General features: G+C 41.9%; 1 protein-coding gene across 1 annotated transcript in view; it reads right to left on the reverse strand.

Moving 5' to 3' along the window:
- Positions 1-1,003: 1,003 nt before the first annotated feature.
- The window catches only part of arhgef10la (Rho guanine nucleotide exchange factor (GEF) 10-like a), a 114,098-nt gene continuing 101,629 nt past the window's right edge, over positions 1,004-13,472 (reverse strand). Inside the window, exons 22-24 of the mRNA XM_061070604.1 lie at positions 12,050-12,221; positions 5,135-5,257; positions 1,004-4,348 (exon numbers count right to left, since the gene is read on the reverse strand). Of these exons, the coding sequence (XP_060926587.1) occupies positions 3,798-4,348; positions 5,135-5,257; positions 12,050-12,221 (846 nt within the window). The 3' untranslated portion in view covers positions 1,004-3,797. The remainder of the gene's footprint in view (positions 4,349-5,134; positions 5,258-12,049; positions 12,222-13,472) is intronic.

The following is a 13,472-nucleotide window of genomic DNA, read 5'->3' on the forward strand; positions in this document are numbered from 1 at the left end:
AGTGCCTGCCCCCCCCCGACAGCATGAGCCCGAACGTGAGGAAGCATAACGACGAGACAAAAAAAACAAATCTCACGGGTGAACGTTTAACAACAAATTTAGCTCGTAATTAACCACAATGTAAATTTAAGTAAATTATCGCAACCTTGTTTTTCCCTGATTCTGTTTTTCTTTGCTTTTGTACCTAAGGTTAATTAACGTGTTTGCTTTTCATTAAACTCAGTCGTCGACGTGTGAAACGAAAGCTCTCGTGGATTTTAAACCGGGGAGCAAAACCCACGAGATTAAAATAAACGGGACGGTGACCCGTGACGTGATGTCTGGAGGACGAGAGCAGCTCAGAACTAAGAGACATTACGTCATTATTATGTTCTGTTCTGTGTTTCCCTTTAATAGGCTTTTTATTTGAGTATAAGGAGACCAGCGCAGTTTCCATGCATCTACATATTTCTTCCAAAGATTAATAGAAGGTCACTGTGACCTTTGACCTTCAACCACTGAAACATAATCTACCAGATGTAATAAAATTCCCTGAGGGCAGCGGTCCCAATATATCACACTCACAGGGACGTGCACTAAATCTGAAAACATTCCCTCAGGCTGATATTAAGATATCACGTTTAGGGAAATCTTTGTGAGGCCGCCGTGACCTTGACCTCTGACCTTTGACAACCAAAATCAAATCAGTTCGTCCTTGAGTGGAAGTAAATATTTGTAAGAAATTTGAAGAAATTACCATAAGTCATTCTTGAGATATCGTTTTCAGAGAAATGAGAGAAACAAATTATACCTCTGGTCTTTGGCTGGAAACCAAAAGGTGAAAAGGTTCAGGTGATGCGTTCAAAGACAGAATTCAGAGTCAGAGAGAAATAAAAAAAGAAAATGTATTAAATCATTAACAGAACAATGCTGCAGACCTACAATGTATAATGTAAATCGACTACATTCTTCATGAGTCAGTTACAAAGATCAAACTCATGTTTAAAGAGGTTTTATTTTAGCGTTAGCTTGTTAGAGACAATGTTCAGACGTGTAACATTAGAGTTCTGTACCAAGAGGAAACAGGTTGTTTATTTCAATACGGCTTTTGAGAATAATACTTTAGTTTTGAGGATAATTCTGGTTCATTCTTATTCTTATTATTAACATGAATAACATTTCAGTCATGGTTATATTGAAGACACCAAAATGAGAATTATTTTCGACTGTAGCAACATGGTGAGGCTTTATGAAACGTAAGCGGTCACATGATCACACAGGTTAAAAACAAACCAACATTTTCAGATGGTCAAATTGAAGCAGCTCTCGTGTCATCGTACCTCATCAAACAGGAAAACATCGACCACAGTGAGTTTGTTGAACACTGAAAAATGAACCTTTTCTTAAAAAACAGTTTGTTCACTTGACAATTCATGTTTCTTATCTCCTCAGACCTTTCAATTTCATGTATTTATTTCATTTTGTTGTTTTGTTTGTTGGCTGCTTGCTAACTCTCCCCGCCTCTCGATGGGGTTCATGCTCTGATTAAATGTTCAAATAAATAAATAAACTGATGTTGTCACGACTGATTCGGACGAGAAGCAAATCTACAGTAATAAGATATTTTGATAAACAACAATAACCTTTAACAGCACAGGAAAATTACAAACCTCGCCTCATGCAGGCTCATCCAAAAATATCAACACTGTCACAGTCCACTTTACAAAAGGGAATAAAGGTTTAATTAGCACAGTTCTAATTAGTAATACAGTACGTTCATTCATGAGCATTATATTCAGTGTATGGATGATACCTGCACATATATAATAGAAGCCAATGAAACGAAATGGTCAAAGTCCCTTAAAGGCAGAAATACATTGGAGATTAACTCTCAGTTGTTAGTGGATAAGTTAGTGAAACACATCTAATCTGTGGCAGAGGAGATAACGATCAGTTTCTCTGCTTGAGGTCGAACAAACAATCTCCATAGTGACCATGAGGGTGCGGTGGTACCAGCGGCATTGAACCTGACATGAATTAGAGTATATATATTTATATATTTTGGACGTGACATTGAGATTTACATTTAGATGACAGCATCTGAGGACGGTTCACATCATCGTATTTGTTTATTTTTTTTAACCATTTCCACTGAGAGCAGGACTTTTAAATGCCTTTTGAATTTCAGCGCCGAGGAGAAGAAGGAGAAGAAGAAGAAGAAAGGGGGGACGGACGTCAATGTGCCTCAGAGAAACGAATGAAATGTGAATTTTTAAGCTGCGTCTGTGATGGAGGGATGAGACGTGAATCCATGTGTGGAGAACGGGCTTCGTGGAGGAATGTGGGGAAGAGACTTTAACCTTTGAGCTCCTGAATCCACGAAGCCAAGTTGTAAAATGTGCCGGTTAAATATCATTCAATCAGTCATCAGTCCTTCTTTACAGCCCCCCCCTTCCTGATGTTACTGTAACTTATTCATGAACATCACAATATCACACTAAGTACCACTCAGTGATTCTCGTACCCACTCAGATGAATTTACTACAGTTGTTGGGTAAAAACTGTGTAATTCACAAAATGTCATTATTTTACATGATAAAAAAAAAGCAGAACCTGTACATGAATTTGTGTGTTTAGTTAAAAACACAAAGACTAATTTGTCTTTCAACCGATCTGAAGACTTTATTAATAAAAACGGAGACGGGGGGTTTAACTCAACAGGGACGACTTGTTGTTGACGTGCGACTAGCGTCACGATCGGAAAATACTAATGTTTGTGTTAAACTCCGAATATTTGATGTGACTTAACATCTGTGCTCATTTCAGTACAGATGTGCTGGCCATTGTAAAACATCGACTTGAGTCAGAAAACGAATGTGCACGTTGGTTCGATTCCCTTCGTTGATCCGCTGCCAGTAGCAGCTCACATGATTCTCTCATCATTGGATAATATGGGTTTTGATGTGTGACTGCAGTTTCCTGCTAATGGGAGTTGTGTATTAATAAGCACACATTTGCTTCATCAGGCTGACGGATGACACTGAATAATGAATCCGATGTCTGGCAGCTGCAGAAGATTATGGATCCTAGACATTTAAATTTTTTTTTTTTAGTAGACCTGTAACAACAGAATTATTCTATGGCGCAAAATGTAATAAGATGCGTCTTTTAGTTTTTGTCTGTACGAACATGCTGGTAAGTTCTTGTCCTTAACCCCAAAATTCATATATTTTTTTTGCAACAGAAGTTCTTCTTCATGAGCACATAATGAATGTTGAGACATTTCTTACTTTCACATTTTTCAGGGATGAGCACGCGGTGGGCGGAGCTAATAAAGTGATGCTCATGTGCTTTGTGATGCGGTGGTCGTCCCTCAGCTCTACACAGATGGGATCTCTCCCACAGGATCAGATCAAACACACGGAGCACGGCACATTCAAACCAAAGGCGGCCTCTCACAGGCCTGTGTCCATGGGCGCTCACACTGGAGTCAGAACCGAGATAAACGAGGCAGAGCCGCCGTTGACGAGGTTAAATGGCGGCGTGTCAATCCAAACGAAAGCAGGAGGAGGAGCCACGACCACAGGGAGCTGAGCTGTGGAGATGTGTGAAGCTGGAGAGGTCACGACGCTCAGTCCTGAACCTCCGTCGAACATCAGATGTTCTGATTCCACAGGTTTAATCATATGACTGTAACAATGGCAACACCTTCTCATTACACATCCAAATCCCTTGAAATGATGGAACAGGTAACTGGAGGCTAAGCTGGGTAGTGATCTATAAATATACATCATCGTGCCACATATCTACATTTCATATCACACCGTCAGTGGGAGCTGCCAGACCATTAGAATATTCTCTAAACCTTCCACATTTGTCCGAGTACTTGCCGGCACTCCCTCCCTCAGCCGGCGGAAGCCCCTCCCTCCAGAGATCACCGCCGCCGAGATCACCCGGTCCCTGCGCCCCCCCTCCCGCTCACAGGGCCGGCCCCTGACCCACATCTCGGGGTCGTCGCTGAGCTCGTAGATGGAGCCGTCCTCCACGCTGTGCTCCAGAGACTCCAGGGACGAGTCGGACGCCTCGTCGCCCTGCGCCGTCAGCGGCCGGCCGGGCAGACCCGACGTGGAGCGCAGCCGGTACTGCAGCAGCACGCCACGCCCCTTGCCCCGCCCCTCTCCCTGGTAGGAGCCGGACTGCTGCAGGGATTCCTGGGAGGACGAGTCGCTGCGGTCCTCCCCCCCGCACGCCGAGTCCGGGCTGTCCCCCACCGAGTCCCTCTTCAGCAGCTCGGGGGACAGGGTGCTGGTGGTGGCGACCAGGAAGTCCACCGGGCCGCAGTGGGCGTTCAGCGAGATCGAGCCCTTTCCTGTAAAGACAGGAAGAGAGTATTCAAACGTTTCCCTCGGAGACGCGGCTCCTCCCCCGGCCGGAGGTCACCTCACTGACAGATACATCACTTAGAGGAGATAAGAATAGAATTCAAATGACTGGAACCAAACCTCGGATCATAATGTTCCTCAATAGAGTTTCTAGAACTTTTATATTCCTGGATGTGAGAGTAAAGATGGCACCTCCAGTTTCACTTGGTATAAAAAAAGAAAACTCCGCCGGGCAGGTTTTTAAATCACCCTGCATGAGAATATATATATATATATATATATATATACTAGGGCTGGGCAAGTTAACTCGTTTCAATCGAGTTAACTCAAGTGATGAGTTAACTCGATTAATTATTTTATCTCGCATTAACTCAGGTTTGATTATTTATTGTTTTATTGTGAAAGTCAGGCTTTTATTTTGTGAAAGTCTGTTGCTGACTGCTGCAGAACAGGAAAAAAGAAAATAATTGGCGGATAAACAATCGAGTTAACTCATCACTTGAGTTAACTCGATTAAAACGAGTTAACTTGCCCAGCCCTAGTATATATCTATATCTATATATATATATATACAGTTTATGATTTGTGTGACACCTGCCTGGTAATATCTGCACTGATTCCCAGAGCCACAAGAGAAATGTGAAGTGTGACCTCAGTAATGGGCCGAGCAGAGTCATTTTCTGTCATGAGAAAAAAAAACCTCTCGGCTCCTCTTTTGACCTCTGAAGAGGCTGTTCCGTCAGAGCCGCCCGCCCCCCTCCTCTGAGCCCTACCTGTTATTTTGGGGATGCCCTCCAGTTTGGGAACAGGGAGAGTGATGATCAGGCCTTGGGCCGTGCCCACCCACAGCAGCCCCTGGCAAATCAGGAGGCTCGTGACTCGCATGTTCTTCGGACCTGCGATGGAAGAAAACAACAGAAAAACTCAAAACACATCATTATAGAAAGAAGTGTAGCTTAAAACTAAAACAGATTATGTTGTATTTTGGGAAAATGTAGTTAAATGTTTATCACGGATGGTTAAGTGTAACATTCCTTTGACGTCAACAATCTGTATACTTGGAATATACCCCAAAGACTCCATTAGAACAACAAAGCATTCGAAGATGGTTGACTTTGGACTTCTCCATGCAAGGAGAGTGATTGCACTATATTGGAAAAACGTAGAACCACCATCACTGGCAATATGGAAGAAGGAGTTGATGACTTGTCTTGCACTGGAGAGATTGACATACATTGTTAAAGGTAAACAGGAGGAGTTTGCTTGTATTTGGGAATCATTTATGTCATTTTTGACCAATGAAACGGATAACACTGACTGAACAACAGGTTGTGAAATGATCCTGCCTTTTTTTTTTTTCTTATTTTTATTTTTATTTATTTATTTTATTTTTTACTCCCTTAGTTTGATGTCTGTTGTCATTGTCCATTTTATTTATTTATTTTTTCTATGTCTGTGTGAATGAGTGGCTGTTCGAGGGGATGTAAATGAAAATGTTTGTAAATTCTGCATAAAGTTTGATGTGCACTTGAAACTTCAATAAAAAATATTGTTAAAAAAAAAACAGATTATGTTGGTTTCTGTCAGAGAGTGATTCTGATATTGCTATTCCAGGACTTTCTTTTTCTAAATGCTGCATTTTGCAAATTTGACTCTTCAGACCTTGCGTGATTGAAAAACATTGATATAAAGAAATATTGTTGGATTGTAAGTTATCAGCGTTAGCTTTGAGTAAAGTTTAAGCTCTCTGATCAATCTGTATCTGACGAGCTTAACACACACACATGCACAGCACAGCCACCGGGGGCTCGGGGGTTATATGAGATTATGAAAAAATTGGATTTGTGGAATTGCTACTGACCCAGTTGAAAGAATCGTAAAAGCACAAAGTGTAGAAGAAAAAAAAAAAAACCACACTCTGTGAACTTAGTGTTCTACACCTGTGTTTCAGATGTGAGTGGTTTTTGAAATGTTGAGCTTCAAGGTTTTCACCTCGTTCTGTTCGCAGCCAAACTGATCTGCAGCAGAGCCGGAGAAATGAAAGACGAACATAATCTCCTCAAATTACCTCGACACACACGGAGAGTCCAGCATCACCGTGTGGATGATTAGATCAAACCAATTCTCAGCTCAGGTGCAGAAGAGAATATTTGCAGTTCACAAAATTGAGGTTTATAGATATATATATATATTTTATCAAGCATCTAAAGATCCAGTTATCAATAGAGTGAAGGTGTTTGTCGTGCAGCAGAACCAATACGATGTATAGAGCGTTTTCATATTGACATTCAACTACTAAAAAAACAAACGTTAACACGCTTTGAGGAAATACATTTTTTTTAAAAGTGCCATATTTCTTTCTACCTGTGTAATGTCAAGCAGCAAAACATCAGTATAATATTTAGAATTCCGTCTCCTGACACTTTATCTATTATTGGACAGTTTCTGCTGCATTCAGGGACTGTGGGAAATTACATACATCTCCATAACCCCTCTCTTCATTTTCTCGGTAAAAAAAAAGTACCTATACCTAATTGCACTACAAGTACACATACACCTTTGTATTCAAAATTATCTGCTGTACTGTTTTTTATGTTTAAAATTCTTCTACCTCATATATATACTGCACTTTTTTATTGCACCTTTTTATGCTTTTTTGAATCATATTAGGCATTGTGATGATTGCTGCTAAATTTAGTTGCTCACTGTGTAATGACAATAAAATAATCTATAGCTGTGGGTCGTCCACTAATTGGAAGGTCGGTGGTTTGATCCCCGGCTCCTCTGGTTCCACATGTCTCAGTGTATTCAGGCAACAACACTTAACCACAAACGGTGTGTGTGAGAGAAGCCGTGTGTTAGAGGGCGAGTGTGTGTGAATGGCTGATGTTGACCTGTGATGTACTGTGAGTGGCTGTTAGGTTTAGAAAAAAACTTCTATAGATTCAGTCCATTCACTCGAAGCGCTCGGCCGCTCTCAGGCCCGTGAGGTAAACACAGTCAACACCGACATCTTCCCGACCCCTTTTCTCATTCCTGCTACAACGGCTGCCATTGAAGAACATAAAGCCTGGTTATTCACTCAAGAGTTTTCATTCAATGAAAAACACAAACAAACGACCAGAATAGCAGAAAACGATCGACTCTTCTGAGGGGATCTTGAAGCGAGTGTTTTTCTGCTCCGGTGCACAGACGGTTTCGATTGGGAGTGTGGAGAGAAATCTGCTCCGCTGCACAAGTAACCAGGACTAACGGCAATGTCGGGGGGGTTGGAGTTCACCTGAGCTTTACATTAGAGCAAGTTCAGAAGGTCAACATTAGAGTCTGTGGATGTGTTTCTTAACTACAAACGTAAAGGAAGGAGTGAAGAACGTGGGCAGTGAAGGAAACATCATCTGAAATGTCTCTGTTCTAATGAAAATGCAAAATGTTCCACCTCACGAGATGTAAAAAATAATTATTTAGAAGTTGTTCAAATACAAATTATTGTGGCTGATTAGGATTCTTTACATTGGATAATTGATCAAAGAAATTACAGCATCCTTTTACACATTTAGAAAATCATGTCAGATTGACTGTAGCAAAATCCTCTACAATGACAAATCAATAAAATAAATTGGAATTTAATCAATTGAATGAATTGGATTAATGTAAGTTGCACATATTAATATAGATATGTCGTCATTGTCCATTTTATTTATTTATTTTTCTTTGTCTGTGTGAATGAGTGGCTGTTCGAGGGGATATAAATGAAAATGTTTGTAAATTCGTCATAAAGTTTGATATGCACTTGAAACTTCAAAAACAAATATTGTTAAGAAAAAATATAGATATGTCACTTTATTCTTGTCATGTAAGTACTCATATTACATGAGACGTATCCAGTTAGTGTTATGAGGTTTTCTGAAAGTGCGACAGAGGAAGTAACTCAAGGTGATTTTCTTTCCCCCAGATTGTCGATAATCCTCTGGGTGAGATTAAGCTACGTTTTTTTCTTTGTATGAAGACAAGATTCATTGACATTGAAAAAAGTAAATATTTAGATGTTGTTCAAATACAGATTATTACATAAGTGGCTGATTAGGATTCTTTACGTTGGATACTTGAACACAGAAAATACAACAGTGAGAAATATTGTCAGATAGACTGTAGAAGAAACATTTACTGTGAAAATTCAATTAAAACTTTAGAATTTTAATCAACTGAATGAATTTGAATTAATATAAATTGCTCATAATCTTATCCATATAGATATGTCACTTTATTCTTGTCATGTAAATACTCATATTCGATGAGACGTATCAAGTGGGCACTATGAAGTTTTCTGATAACTCAAGGTGATTTTCTTTTCCCCAGATTGTCGATAATCCTCTGGTTTAGATTAAGCTTTGTTTTTTTCTTTGTATGAAGTCAAGTTTTTTCACATCCTGTAACAGCCAATCACGCCAGAGTCGACAAACATTCTCCGTTGTGAGGTTTTTTTCAGCTGCCGACGTGTTTGTGTTGCTCTGCATTAGTGACGGAGAGAAGGACAATCGCACGTTCTGATTATACGTGCACATCCTTTGTTTCCAGTTTACAAAGAGCTTGAAAAAAAAAAGAAAAAGCATTGTTTGTTTTGAATGTATTTTTGCATTCCCTCTGTGCTCCCTCAGCTCTGCGCTCCCGTTGTGGCCTAGATATCTATAGACGTATTTTCCCATAATATCCATGGCAACCGGTAATTGAATTACACCGACACTCTTGATCACGACTAAAAGAATGCTCATTTACACGTGTAGCTGCATTTACATGTTTGTTCGGTGTCATGCTCAGATTACGAGGATTTGCATGAGTGGCTCGACGGTGTCATTAATGAATTCACCGGGCTGTGCGGAGATGAATCATCACGCCGAGCAGGAAGCTGACTGTGCGAGAGGAAGCGGAGGCGGAGCACACGCAGCCAGGCGCCTTCAGGTGGACGAGACCTTGGAGGGTCACGAGTGAGGTGGGCGCCGGCCAAAGAAGAAAAAAAAACAAACCAGCCTTTATCTCCAAACCTGTCTGCCACCTGCTCACGTCGCCCCAGAGCCCGTTTGCACTCGAGAGCTTAAGCGGGAGAGTGGTGCTTGTGAACACACACTTTCGGCTGAAGTTAAGTCGGAGGATGTGCGCGAACGGGCATTGTCTTTAAGGACGGCGATAAAGATGGAGAATGACGAAGACACTTGAGATTAAGGAGGTATAGCTTAACCTCGAGCGATCTTGCACCTACAGTTTTTTTTGCAGCAGCGCTCACGCTCGAGTGTGTGCACTGTGAAGAGCCGGTATTTGCCTTAAAAGAAGAAGATGCCTCTAAAGCTAAACGCTTCCCTGTGATATGTCACTGAGGGACTTTATTTTGGAATATTACGTCTTCACCCTGAGGACAGAGCTATTAAAGGCATTAGCAGCGAGGAGATCAGCAGTTTCCTCCGCTACCGAAACTTCTGTTGTTTACTGCAAACTGAAATTCCCCGTTGAGTATAAATCACATTAAGGGGAGAGGATTAGGGGGGTGTATATCATTACTGCATGTCCCGGGCATAAGTCAAGGAGAAACCCTGAGGGAGCAGAGACCTATTGACAGAGGGAAACTATCAGTACTTCTTGTGTAGTATCTGCGCTTGTCGAGTATCGGGGGGGGGGGAAAGCTCTTTCTTCTTGTGAGCAAAACAAATCACAACTTAAGTCAAAGATCCTCTTCCGTCCCGTGGACCCTGCAGACACGAGCTGAGCAGCTCTCTCTCTCTTTTCTCCTTTCTCTCTTGACCTTGTTTCTCTCTCTCCCCCCCCCCCCCCCCCAGGGCCGGGCCTGGAGGCTGCCACCCTCCCTTTAAAATCGGCTGCACATTTCAAGGGGAAAGGATGAGAACGACCTCTGGATCACCAGATACGACGGCCATAGGAGGGTGTGCTCCTTAAAGTCTTTTTTCTCTCCTTTGATCTACAAGAGAGAAAAGTTTGGTGCCTGAAACGCACGCCGCCTCTTTTTACTCTTTAACTCAACTCGCAGGAGAAAACCTTTTTTCTTCTCGGTGCTACCTCGGCTTTTGAGTATTGCTCTAAATACATCAATCACAGTCTGGTGTGGCTCAATGAAAAGGGGGACGATACATTATAAATGCATTCACACGACTCGGTGTTGAAGGAGCTGATGGCCCACAACATTAGACATGTCGGGGGGGGGGGAAGTGCTGTTATCACCATTAGACAGTTTTAGGTACGCGTCATTACGATCTAATTTGTTTACCGTGGCTCATCTCTGCAAAAAAAAAGAGGAGAAAACACCCGGTGATAAATATTTCATCCATCATGAAGGAAGTCACACAGGAAGTAATGGACTATCCGAGGTAAACTAAATGGACTGCAGAGGGGTGAGGGGATGTTTTTAAAAAAGCGGAGCGGAGGAGATGAAACAGGTGGCGTAGGACGAAAAGAAAGGTAAGAAAAGCAGGTGAATTGGGCATAGGGTTGCAAACGGGCGGAAAGTTTCAGGAAACTTTCCATGGGAAGTTAAGCTCGGGAACAAAACTATGCAAATTAAATGCTGAGCAATAAAAACATCATTCAAAACTCTATTTTAAAGATGTATGGAACGTTGAGTTTCAACCCTCCACTGTGCATTCTTCCATCACATGCACAGATAACTCCCAGCATCCTTCACTCTACAGCAGGGCTATTGAGGCCTGCTGTAGTGTGCAGGACTAGTCAGGTAAGTTTCAATGATATTACTGGGAAAATATATTAGCATGCTGATTGAGGATTGTTCATCTGTTCATCTAGCCTATTTCCATTCATTTATCCATCAATTGTAAAATATTTTTACAGACTATTCCAATTGTTTGGCTAACTATATCTCTGGCATTGCATTAGTGTTTTTTTACAAACTTTTTTCTCATCTTATTCTACAGAACAATGCCACGTGCACTATCTCATGTGTGGAGGCATTTCACCCCATCCAATGTAGAAGGAAAGGCTGTGTACATTTGCAAATACTGTGCAAAGACCTATGTTAAGAATGACACTGAGATGCAGAAGCATATAGTCAAGTGCCCAAAGTTTCCTCAGGGCTCAAATCAGCCTATGACACAACGAAATGTTTATATGTATGTCTGTATATGAAAAGGTAAATACAGTTAGTAAAAATTACCCACAACATTTCCAGTTTATTCCCGTATATTCCCGTATATTCCCGTATATTCCCGTTAATTCCCATGGAAAGTTTCCATCTTTGAATATTCCCGGAATTTTGCAACCCTAATTGGGCATGATATCACAGATTCAGCATTTAAAAGAAAGACAGGAGTGTTTCCATGGGAACCCTCTGGTATGAAAATCTTAAATGCAGCTCAATGTCTTTTTTTTTATTTTCCATTATCAATCCGCGTCTCTATTATGTTTCTGTGAAGGCCTGAGATATTATTCAGGTCAAACCCCCGGGAGCGAGACCCAGAGAGCAGCTCGGACAAGGAGAGAATACGACTGAGCTTCATCAGCGTTGAATCAGAATCCTCTCGTCTTCTTATCGCTCTACTCATTCTGACTAAATCCGTCTGTCTGGGCCCAAGGGGGGGGTGCGTTAAACTCTAACTATGGAGGTGAACGTTTGAAATGTTCAAATGTCACAAAGCATATTTCCTCCTGTGTTGTGTGACGTGTGTGTGTACCTGTGTTGAGCAGCGTGGAGCGAGTGGAGATGTTGATTTCCTGCAGCAGCTCCAGCGTTTCCGTGTGAAAGAGACGGATGGACGAGCCCTCGGAGAACGCCATCCACACGCCGCCGCCCGCGCACGCCATGTGCGCCACGCTGATCATCGGGTCCGGGTGGACTTCAAACTTCTGCAGTGTCGTAAATAACACAGGAGGAAAAAAAAATCACTTAGTTATCGATGGCTGACGATGTTTCATTCGTGTGACACGGAACATTTCTAAAAACTGAAAGGTTGCCTCTCTCCGGGTTTATCGGGGGGGATTTTTTTTCCTCCATTCATTCTGTGGACTTGAAGAACAGCAGCTTCAGAGCCAGTTTTTCAAAAGCTGGTTTGGTCTTTCTTCAGTTTACCCTTTTATTCTCGGAGGAGTTGAGCAGCGTCACATCTATTTCGCCTTATTCCCTTTAATAATTGAGCGTGTTGTTATTTTTCCACATTATGTTTTTCACAAACAACATGAATAAGAATAAAACATGTCAGTATGAGTGTCTCCGGCTTCATTAGACAGTTTTTTAATTAGTACGCTGTTTATTGATTATCGTGACGGTCGTTTCAAAGTTGATTTGTGCTCGAGTTCATTTTTCCAAACACAACAAGATAACTGTCACAATTACATGGAGACATGATGAGGTCATCAGAAGTCCTGCTGAACGTTCACTCGCTCGTCCGCACTTCTTCTTCTTCTTCTCTAAATAAATCCAAACTGTTTCTCCTAATTTTGTCATTTACCGAGTCCCCGACACATGTTTCTGCACCAGTCCCCTGGCTTCCATCTTTTTTTAGGCGCACAATGAAAAAAAAGGGAGAGTTTTGCAGGCACAGAGTCTTAATGAGTAGCTTGGAATAAATGCAATGAGTCTTATCATAGCGACACATGCAGGCCCTGAGGTCCGAGGCGTGACAAGGGGCTGGTTCGGGCATCATCTCAGAACTCATATCACTGTCAATGCACGAGTTGCATGAGGCTGGGCAATTAGTCAATGCGAGCAAGTGGGTGAGGATGAGAATGCACCCCCCCGGCCCGAACCGGCGGACGGGGATTACCACCTGTTTGTGCGCCCTTGCCAGTGGGTCCTCCCTTTGTTTGAAATTAGGGGGAAAAGGGGAAAAGAGGAAGCCTTTGATGTGTTTTTCCTCTTTTAATTGACTCCTCAGCAGCGAGGGCCAGCTCCGCCAGAGAGAGGACGAGCAGCAAAGCTCTGGGATTTGTTTTTCCTCCGAGTGCCGCCATCAAAATATAAAGATATTCACGAGAAAAGACAAAAAAATGTCACCTTGCTATTGAAATGGGGGTTGAGAGGTGAGCAGAGAACTTCACAGTCACATCTGTTTTATCATCACATGAATCATTATCAAGTGAGGCGGCTCTGAAAGAGGT

Source organism: Limanda limanda, chromosome 4 (assembly GCF_963576545.1).
Source record: "Limanda limanda chromosome 4, fLimLim1.1, whole genome shotgun sequence".
Lineage (NCBI taxonomy): Eukaryota > Metazoa > Chordata > Actinopteri > Pleuronectiformes > Pleuronectidae > Limanda > Limanda limanda.